The following is a 10,448-nucleotide window of genomic DNA, read 5'->3' as shown; positions in this document are numbered from 1 at the left end:
GGAACGTTGCTAAAAGAAAGGGGGAAACGTCAGAGCGCGGCAGCGCGGCAGCGCGGCGGGCGGGCGGGGCCGGGGGCAGGGCTTGCCGGCAGGGGCCGGGCTAACCGTGGCTGACGACAAGCGGGAGGCGGAGTTCCGCCTCACCGCGCTCTATATAAGCGGACAGTGGGAGCGACTGCGCGGCGGTGCTGACCTTCAGTGTGTTGGCGGTAGCGCCATGGCGCCTTCCAGGAAGTTCTTCGTCGGGGGCAACTGGAAGATGAACGGGCGGAAGAAGGGTCTGGGGGAGCTCATCAGCACCCTGAACGCGGCCAAGGTGCCGGCCGACACGGGTGAGCCCTCGCCGGGGAGGGGCCGGGGTGGGGGTGGTCGGGCGTGGCTGCGCCCTCCCCCGAGCTCTCGCGGCGGGTGTCCGCGTGCACCTGGATGCAGGGCTTCGGACGAGGGCTATTGGGGTCCGGATGATGGCCCTGGGCGCCGTGGCTCCGCAGCCGCAGTACCGGGGGTGTGTCGAGGGAGAAAGGCGGAGCCTTCTGACTCTGGAGCGGGAAAAGACTCCATGGGTCACTCGGAGGAAGTGAGGTGCGCCCGCCGGGAGCCTAGATGGGAGCGGAGCAGAGCCCCCGGGGGCGATCGGGAGGCCGGCGACAGCCCGGGAGTGTGGGGGAGGAAGCCGAGCGTGCGGACTCAAGCTGCCTACCCCCCTGGGTCCCCGGCTCCGTGAGCAGCCGCACGTAGCATGAGACTCCTCCCTGCGTCCTGCCCACCCGCCGAGCGCCCCGCTTGGGCCTGGAGCTACCCGCCCTGATCCTTTCCCCTCCTCAGGCTGCGTGGCTCCTGCATTCCCCTGAAGGGGCTGATCAGGTGCCAAACAGGCTGAGCCATTTGAGAATGAGGAGCAATTCCGCAGCTTCTCCACCTGGAAACCGGAAAGGCCAAGGCCTCCAGGAGCTAGCTAGTCCACCCCTGCCACCCACGGGCAGAGGGCAGTTCTTACCCTCCCGCCCACCTAAATCACGGAACCACAGGCCTAGTCGAAAGAGGCATTCCCCTCTCGTTTACTCCTCAAAGACCCCAAAACAGACCCCAGGAGTCGGCCCCTTCTGCTTTTACTAAAAATCCTTGCCTTGCCTGGGGGAGGTAGGGATGGGCTATTTTAGTAGAGAGGCGGAGTTGGCCCCAAGAGAATGCTGAGACTAGGAGGTGCCCAGGCCCAGAATAGCCCCGGGAAATCGGAACCACAGCTGTTAAAAGGCAGAGGGCAGGGCGAGGGCCGTGGCCTCACCGGGAAGGCTTAAGGACTTGGGTATAGACCCAGCCTGGGCTGGGAAGTGGACAAGGATTACCTTGCTGGGATGAAAAGGGATAGAAGGCCAGTGAGGGCTGGGGGCCCCAGAGCACTGGGTGGAGGCTGGAGAATGAAGGCTTCCTGTGCTTTCACCCTCAGAGGTGGTTTGTGCGCCCCCCACCGCCTACATTGACTTCGTACGGCAGAAGCTGGATCCCAAGATTGCTGTGGCTGCACAGAACTGCTACAAAGTGACTAATGGAGCTTTTACTGGGGAGATCAGGTGAGATGCAGGCCGGAGACGGCTGTGTAGGGACCCTGCTCTCACTGTCCACAGTGGAGGGGAAAGCCACAGGGTGTGCACCCTGCTGAACCATGGCTCCCTCTCTCCCTTCAGCCCTGGCATGATCAAAGACTGTGGTGCCACGTGGGTCGTCCTGGGACACTCAGAGAGAAGGCATGTCTTTGGGGAATCAGATGAGGTTAGTAACCAGAAGAAGAGCTAAGAGATGCTTATTCCAAGAAGGGTGTTTCACCAAATCTCTTCCTCAACAGCTGATTGGGCAGAAAGTGGCCCACGCCCTGGCAGAGGGACTTGGAGTAATTGCCTGCATTGGGGAGAAGCTGGATGAGAGAGAAGCTGGCATCACCGAGAAGGTTGTTTTTGAACAAACCAAGGTCATCGCAGGTATCTCTGGAGAAAGGGACCTTTGAGCCTAGCCAGGGCCACAGAGACATAAGGGTGGGGTCTGATTCCCTGCAGCCTGACTTGACCCCCATGCTAACACAGGAAAGGGAAGGGAAGGGAAGGGAAGGGAAGGGTAAGAACAATTGCATCCTCCCTGTCATTTCTGCCCCAGTATAGATGCCACTTGGAGTTCCTCCAACAGCCACCAGGAGGCAGTAAGCCACCATTGGTCTTCATTCCCTGGGGAGCACGCTGGCTAGCTCCTTCCTATTCACCCTTCCATCCGATCTCTGTTCCACAGATAATGTGAAGGACTGGAGCAAGGTTGTCCTAGCCTATGAACCTGTGTGGGCCATTGGTACTGGCAAGACTGCAACACCCCAACAAGTAAGCAAGCCCAGGAACCCAGCCCTTATCCTACCCTGCCTTGGTAGAACTGGACAGCCACAGAGAGCACCTGGGCCACCCACCACCCACACCCCATTTTAAAGACAGGAGCCCCCAAGCCCAGAGGAGAGTGACATGTCCAAGGACATCCATTCCAGGGCCTGGGTAGGATCAGAGCCCTAGTGTTCTGTCTCAGATCCCAGGGTTCTTGCCCTAGAACCATACTACCTTGCTCTACTGGCACCCAGGATTTCTTCCCCTTGAACAAAGAGTCTCAAGTGTGGCTTATTCTAGGCCCAGGAAGTACATGAAAAGCTCCGGGGATGGCTTAAGTCCAACATCTCTGATGCAGTGGCTCAGAACACCCGCATCATTTATGGAGGTGAGTGGGTTTGCCTCCAGCCTTAGGTGGGGGTGGGCTGAGAACCAGACTGGGTGCTTCTTAGACATGGAGGTAGGGATACCATCCTTGACTTTTACCTCTCCTCCCTTCCCAGGTTCTGTGACTGGGGCAACCTGCAAGGAGCTAGCAAGCCAACCTGATGTGGATGGCTTCCTCGTGGGTGGTGCTTCCCTCAAGCCTGAATTTGTGGACATCATCAATGCTAAACAATAAGCCCTGCCTGTCTCCCCAGCCTTCCTGCTGAGCCAAGGATTAGGTAGCTCAGAAGCCCAGTACCTGTTCACCTACCCCCACTCCCACCTTACATGCTTCTGATAGTGTCACCTGCCCCCTCTTGTGGCCTAATCCAAAGTGTACCTCCCCTTACCGTTTACACCTTACTCTGTAATGGTTGGGACCAGGCCAATCCCTTCTCCACTTACTGTAATGGTTGGAAATTAAAATACCATGTATGGCTTGTCCTTGGCTGAGAGGAAGGAGGGGTAGAGTTTGCTCATGGGTCCCCTCGGTCCCCAGTGAGAGCAGGAGAGAGAAGCCGCCTTCCTCTCCCATCGCATGCCATGAAGCCCAGGGCCGAGAGAGCACTGTCCTGCCCCATGCTCCCCGGGTGCTGACACCTGTGTGTTGTGTATGCCAGCAGTCCCGCGTGTGGGAGGAATAAACACCTGGCACTAAGCCTTGCATTTGTCCCTTCACTGTACTTGCCCACATCATCTTTTTCCTTTTTGAGTCAGATGCAGGACACTTGTGCAAAGAAAAACCACAAACAGGTTTCTACAACAGCACATCTCTTATCATTTTTACTTGAAAAAACATCTTGCCTGCCAGGCTGCCACAACCTTGAGTTACAGCTCCTTTCCACCCCTCCAGGTGGCTTTGTGGCTGTTGAGCTCCCCAGAGCTTGGGCTGGGGTAAGGGCCCAGCCCTGCCTCACCAGGTTTAAGTAGCTGGTCTAGGCCAGCAGTACCTCCTCCCGCCCAACCAGCAGAGGGGTGGTAGCAAGGCGCCAGCACATGCTGTGGTACCACAGGGTCACTGGTAGAGCAGGTAGCGCTTCACGGCAGGGGGCAAGGGCAGAGCAGATACCTGGCTGAGCCGGGTATCCCCCAGGACGTGGCGGACAGTCAGCTCAGGTGCAGAAGGGAGTGTGGCTCCGCTGGGGGAGAGAAGGAAGGGAAAGTAAGTAGGGTTGCAGTCAACAGCCAGAAATCCTCTACAGGGTCCTGCCCAGCTTTCCTGCTTCAAGTCTGCCCCACCTTGGTTGAAAGGGGGACCTAAAGCCCTCCGATCCTCTGCTCATTTGCTTCTGGGGTGAGAAGCATCAGATTACAGCCATCCCATCAGAGCTGCGGTGATGCTGTAGCCAAGGCCCTCTAAGCTACCGGTCAACATGGCTCTGACTGTGGCAGCAAGCCCAGGCTTAAGATTCCAGAGAGGACTTAGAAGACATGAGATGGAGGGATGGCTTGCATGGGCGGGTCATCGGAGGACTCTGCAACTGCAGAGAACAGTGAAGTTTAATCAGCCCCAAGCCCTGGCCCCAGTGGTCCCCAAGGAGGACCCTCCCCTGCAGCCCTACTGCCACCCTCACTGCTGCTTCCAGGTGCCCAGGGCTTCAATGGCTTCTTCCTGGAGTTTGACTGAAGCAGGAAATACGTGTGTGTCACAGGTCAAAGCCCAGGGAAACTGGTTCACACCCTGAGTGGCACTGCCAGTCCTCTTCCTTTAGGACTTGCACCCCTAGCCCAGTACCCTCTTAACCCTTTGCACTTCTTGCTCCAAGGGCTGCTATCTCTCCTGTACAAGCTCCGATCCCTGGAGTGCCTCACTCCATTCTGGAGCTCACCACTCACAAGTTTCTTTCCCAAGTCTTAACTATTTACCTCTTGCTGATGGAAAGATTAAATTAGGTAACACCTGTGAAGACCCTTAGCCCTTCCTGGCACGGAGTAGGGGTAGAAGGCAGGTCAGATGAAGGCCCTTTCCCAGTGCTCTTGTAAGGCGTTGTGCTACCATCCCAAACCACAGCCACCGGTAACAAAACACTCTTCCCCCACCTGCCCCGAGCCTCACCTCTCCTCTCGCCCAGGTAGCTGATGTGGACCTGGCACTGGCCCCAGACAGCGCTTACTGCCGGACAGAGGGTCCTGCCCTTCAGTCCATGTAAGGCTGGCCCCAGGTAGTTGCCCCCAATAGCGTAGCCCAGAGTTCCCTCCTCCATATCCAGAACCACCAGCAGCCTCTCTGGCACCTCCAGTTGCTCACCCGGAGGTCCGGCTGGATACTGGGGGGCCCCGAGCCCCTTGCTCTGATGGTACAGCTTCCCACGCCCAATGTCCAGCCCCACGACTCGCTGTTGCTGCCCAGCAGCGCAGAATAGTGGTCAGCCTGCAGCGGAGCTAGGGCCGTGGCCACGCCCACCACGGCGTGGGTGCCCCTCTGCTCAGGGGGCCAGCTGATCTCCCAGGCGTGCAGGCCCCTCGGGTAGCCTGTCTTGCCCCGGGCCCATCAGTACTCTGGGCCACGGGCCGCCGCTCAAAGCACAACCCCCCCTCCTTGACCACGATGTTCTCTGAGCAGTCCTTGGGGTTCCAGCCGTGGCGCCGCTGGGCACCCAGGTCAGGATGGGGCGCAGAGAGCAGCTCGTCCAAGCCCTCAGGACAAGAGAGGTCAGGGTACGGGGCTTGTGAGGTGGGGGTGCTGCTGCCCCCCGCCAGGGCCGTCTGGCCCATAGAGGTGAGGGGCTGAAGGACTCCCCGAAAGAGTCGTGCGGGGAGTCTTCTTTTGAAAGTTGAGCTCCGGATCGAGATGGACCTGGAGAGGAGTTTGGGGAGAGAAGACGGTGTGCAGTGAGGGATCCTGGCAGGGGCTCCTCCCCTAGCGCCCCGTCCTTTCACCCACGTTTGCCCACTGACCCTCTCTCCCTCTTGGCTCCCCCAGTCCCCTTAGGCCCATCACCTTGCCCTCACCCATCTGTCCCGCTCTCCCGAGGTTCTAGCGAGTTCACCCATTTTGGGACTCTCCCAGGGCCGTCCCCCTGGCCCGCCCCGTGCCCGTGTCCCCGCCCCCGAACCTCTCTAGGCTTCCAGGGCGGGAGGTCGCCGGGCCAGAGGAGGAGCCCACCCGAAAGCAGGCGAAGCGCGCCGGGCGCAGCCAGCCGGCCGCTTCCGCCTCCCGCACCTCCCCTTGGCCTGGCCCCGCTCCCACGGGCCCTACGCAACCGTTAACCCTCTCTTCGCCGTCCCAGCTCGCACTCAGCCCCGAGGCCCCGCCCCCGCGGGCCGGGGCAGTTACCACCCTCCCCGCCCTGCGGAGGGCACGCCCCGCCCTGCCCCGAGGCCCCGCCCCGCCTCGAGGTTCCGGCCCAGTAGGGCCCTTTCCGGGATGGTTAACTCGAGTGTCCTCCCGAGGCTGCGACCCGCCCCTTGGCCCCTCGGAGGACCTTCCGGGTGGCTAACCCTGTTTCGTCGCCGTGGTGTCCGCTCCGGGCAGTCCGGGCTCTGCATTAACTCTGATGGAATCCCGCTTTGGGATCCCCGGAGGTCTGTTTTCCACTGTCCAAACCTTTCACCTGCCTCGACGACCAATTCCTGAGTCCCTAGAGATGAGGGGCGGGTCAGGCACGGGTGACTAACCTTGTGCTGACACCTCTTTCCGTGTCCCTGTGCTTTTGGGTCGGTGTTCTGAGCTGGTCCCCCACCCCCACCCTGGGCTGTGAGTCGGTCTGTTCTATGCCTGAGGTTCTGAACTCTGTTGCGGGCCTTGAGCGGTACGTGTGTTAGGTCTCCCTGCTGTTCCGGTGTTCACCCTGCATGTCAGTCCGTTCTGAATGTTAGTCGCATTTGGTAGAGTGTAGTGGTGAAGACCTTAATTGCTAGTGAAGCTATGCCACTAACTAGCTCTGTGACCTTGGGAAGTTGCTAAACTCTCCTAGACCTGTTTTCTCTTCTGTAAAATGAGGATAATGGTGCACTAATCTCACAGGGTTGTTGTGGAGTTTGAATAATCCAGGTAAAGCACAGCGCGGAGCCTAGTACACAGTGTGCACTCACTAAGCATAACTGTTACTGCTCACTTACATTTACTAAGAGCCCACTCTATACAGGCAGTTTAATATAATGAGGAATGGTGTCTGTGGTGGAGCCAGGCTGCCATGTGAAACCTAAAGGCCAGTTTTCATGTCCTTGGGTAAATTACTGAAGTTGCCTGGTGCCTGTTTCTTCCTCTGCAAAATGGAGATATTGCTGGTATCTTCCTGCATGGGAGGTACTGAGGGTTCAGGAAGGTTTTCATACCTAAAGCATTTAGAACAGTTTCTGGTTCAAATTTTATCATTTGTGCTAAGCACTGAAGATAAAGCAGTGAATCCTCAAGAAAGTTACAAGAACATTTGCAAAACAGTTTATCATATAGTAGATGAGCTTATGGGGATATAAAGAAAGTATTAGGGGAGTAAAAAGGATGGCACTCCTAACCAGGAGCTGTTAGGAAAAGAAAGTGTCCTGGAGGAGATGACACTGGGTTGAATCTTACAGAATGACTAGGAATTGGCCTGAAAGCTGGTTCAGCAGAAAGGGAGTTGGGTTGGGTTTGCGACCTTTAGAAGGTACTCCACACCAAAAGGCTGGCATGAAAAAAGCCAGAAGTGTGGTAGGTGGGCTTGGGAAAGTTGGAAGACTTAGGTTGCTGAAGTAAGAAAGAAAACATGAATGACAAGCCTAGAGAAGTCAGTGCCAGATCACAAAGGCCTTGTAGGCCAAGTAGGGAATGCAAAAGTAAAAGTGTAGGACAGGCTGGCAATGGGGAGCCAAACATGAGAGAAGCAGCAGAGAAACATGGTCAGATCCTCATGGTAGACAAACTGCCCTGGAAGCAATATAGAGGCAGCTTGGAGGGAAATAGGATTGGAAGCAAGGAGACTGGTTGCAGCCACCCAGGTGACAAATGTCAAGAGCCTGAAATAGGTCTGTAGGAATATGGATGAAAATAATTCAAGAAACGCTGATGAAATTGCAAGATTGGTGATTGATTAGATGCTGAGGCAAGACAAAGGAAAGAGAGAAAGGGGGGTTTTTAGCCTGGAAGAATTTGTTGGAAGGTGGTGACAACAGAGATGACAGAAAGAGGAGCAGCTTTGGGGCAGGGGCAGGAAAGTGGGAGAAAGAGATGGCAAGTTCAGTTTAGGACATGTTTTTGAGGTGCCTGTGCAACAACCAGATGGAACCATCCAGAACACACTTGCAAATGGCTGGCTTGGAGGGGGAGTGAGAGTCCTGGGCCGGAGATATAAATCTGGGAGTTGTGTCAGCCTTTAGTCAGGAGCTGAACTATGAGAATCAACAAGGGGACCTGGAGAGAGTGTGTAGAGTGAGGGGAGGGTCAAGGAGGATACAGTGCAGCAGAAAATTCTAATTTGATTACTTACAAGACTTCTTCCGTCATTGGCAACTTTAGTGAGTCAGCACATGTGGGTTGTGGGAGGTGGGAGTCCAGACTGAAAGGGCTGAACTGTTACTTCCTGTATGTCAGGCACTATGCTAGATAGAGGGGGGATAGAGAGGAGAGGTAAAATCTTAGAATCAAAATTTCCCTTGAAAATCTCTTACTTGCCCCATCTGTTAGGTACAGCATGTTTGTTCTGTGTAAAATGCATATGTGGCGGTGTATATACATAATGATACACATAATACAAATTTTAAATATTTTAAAGATGAACATTTTAAAAAGAAAGTTGTGATTCTGAATGCTTGTCATCCACCCAACCTGAATATTCTTGCCAGTGTGACAACAAAAATAATGACATCAAGACTATGGATAGTGGCCTAGGATGAATATTAGCACAGGACCGGTGTGATAACCAAGTGGATGAAGGGTTAGGGAACAGAGCGAGCCTAAGCCACTGCTGACTCTAACCCAGCTGGAGAAGTTGACCACACCTGCTCAGCTGCTGATTGTTGAAAATATGACATTCACAATTGTTGCCACTTAATTTTGAACTGCTCAAACATTTGTTGATAAAAGCTCAAATATTCTGTAATGTTACAAGTCATTTTTTTAATTTTTAATTTTTTATTATAGTTGATAAACAATATTATATTGGCTTTAGGTATACAGTATAGTGGTTCAACAATTATATATATTACAAAATGCTCATCATGATAAGTATAGTTGCTGTCTGCATACAAAGTTACTATAACATTATTGATTATATTCCCTGTGATACACTTTTCATCACCATGACTTATTTATTGTTTTAATTGGAAGTTTGTACCTGTATATCTCCTTCAGCTATTTTGCCTGTCCCTCCCAACCCCTTTCCCCTATGGCAACCACCAATTAGTTATCTGTATTTATGAGTCTATTTCTGGTTGATTTGTTTCATTGTAACTGAAATCATATGATATTTGTTTCACTCATCTAACTTATTTCACTTAGCATAATACCCTCAGGTCCAATGATGTTGTCACAAATGGCAAGATTTAATTCCTTTTTATGGTTGAATAATATTCCATTGTATATATGTACTGCCTCTTCTTTATCCATTCATCTATCAGTGGACACTTGGGTGGCTTCTATTATCTTGGCTATCGTAAAGAATGCTGCAGTAAACATAGGTGTGCATATATTTTTTCAAATTAGGGATTTTGTTTCCTTTGGGTAAATTCCCAGAAGTGGAATTTCTGGTTGTATTTCTCCTTTTAGATTTTTGAGAAACCTCCATAATGCTTTCCATAGTGGTTGCACCAATTTACAGTCCCACCGGCAATGCCTGAAGGTTCCTTTTCTCCACATCCACACCAACACTTGTTATTTATTGTCTTTTTTATATTAGCCATTCTGATTGGTCATATCTCATTGTGGTTTTGATTTGCATTTCCCTGATAATTAGTGCTGTTCAACATCTTTTCATGTGTCTGTTGTGAGCCAACAATTTTTAAAAATAACCAAGTAGATTTTTAAAATATAATCATTGACACTAAAGTTTCATTAGATGAGTAAATTGCAGATTAGATATAGTTAAAAAGAGAATTGGCAAATGTGAGGACAGGTTAGAAGAGATACCACAGATTGCTGAAAAGAGGAAAATAAAGAATGTGCAATGTACCAAGTGTCATGAATGAAAATAAATCCAATTCCAGACACATTTGTTGCAAGTCATTTTAACTTTTTTTTATTGATATGTATCAAATTACACAAATCTTAAATTACTCAGTGAATTTTAACATAACTACATGCTGTGTGACCACCACCAAAAAGATCGTGATCAAGAAACTTCCAGCATCCTAGAAGGCTCCTTCTTACTCTTTCCCTGATACTACACCCTAAAGGTAACTCTTATTTGACATCTACCAGCATGGTTTAGCTTTGACTCTTCTTCCATTTCATATAAATTAAACCATATAGTGTGTATTATTTTGTGTCTGACTTATTTTTCTCAACGTGTCTGTGAGAGTCAGTCTTGCTGCAAGAAATAGTAGCTCATTATCTTCATTGTTTTACAGATTCCATTGTGTGGATGTGCCACAATTGATCTATTCTGCTGTTAATGGACATTTGACTTTTTTCCAGTTTTTAGCTATTACAGAGAAAGTTACTATGTACAGTACTGTCCAGGTCTTTTGTTGCACCTAGGCACTCATTTTTGTTGGGTGCATACTTATGTGCAGAATTGCTAGGTTATA

At 52.2% G+C, this 10,448-nt stretch overlaps 2 protein-coding genes across 2 annotated transcripts; one reads left to right on the top strand and one right to left on the bottom strand.

Annotated features, from left to right (window-relative positions):
- Window positions 1-165: 165 nt before the first annotated feature.
- TPI1 (triosephosphate isomerase 1) lies at window positions 166-3,441 on the top strand. Its single transcript, XM_017648306.3, has 7 exons — window positions 166-332; window positions 1,448-1,571; window positions 1,686-1,770; window positions 1,844-1,976; window positions 2,278-2,363; window positions 2,658-2,745; window positions 2,861-3,441. The coding sequence occupies exons 1-7, from the start codon at window positions 218-220 to the stop codon at window positions 2,977-2,979; spliced, it is 750 nt and encodes a 249-aa protein (XP_017503795.1). The 5' UTR covers window positions 166-217; the 3' UTR covers window positions 2,980-3,441.
- Window positions 3,442-3,551: 110 nt separating this feature from the next.
- SPSB2 (splA/ryanodine receptor domain and SOCS box containing 2) lies at window positions 3,552-6,075 on the bottom strand. The gene is given in 6 exon segments (XM_017648305.3): window positions 3,552-3,896; window positions 3,899-3,922; window positions 4,840-5,103; window positions 5,106-5,270; window positions 5,273-5,580; window positions 5,840-6,075. Coding segments are annotated over 5 exon segments (777 nt in total). The 5' UTR covers window positions 5,499-5,580; window positions 5,840-6,075; the 3' UTR covers window positions 3,552-3,798.
- Between the last annotated feature and the right edge of the window lie 4,373 nt (window positions 6,076-10,448).

This window comes from Manis javanica, chromosome 15 (genome assembly GCF_040802235.1).
Source record: "Manis javanica isolate MJ-LG chromosome 15, MJ_LKY, whole genome shotgun sequence".
Classification (NCBI taxonomy): Eukaryota; Metazoa; Chordata; class Mammalia; order Pholidota; family Manidae; genus Manis; species Manis javanica.
Note: the sequence above shows the minus strand (reverse complement) of the source record. Positions and strands in the feature narration are given on the sequence as shown.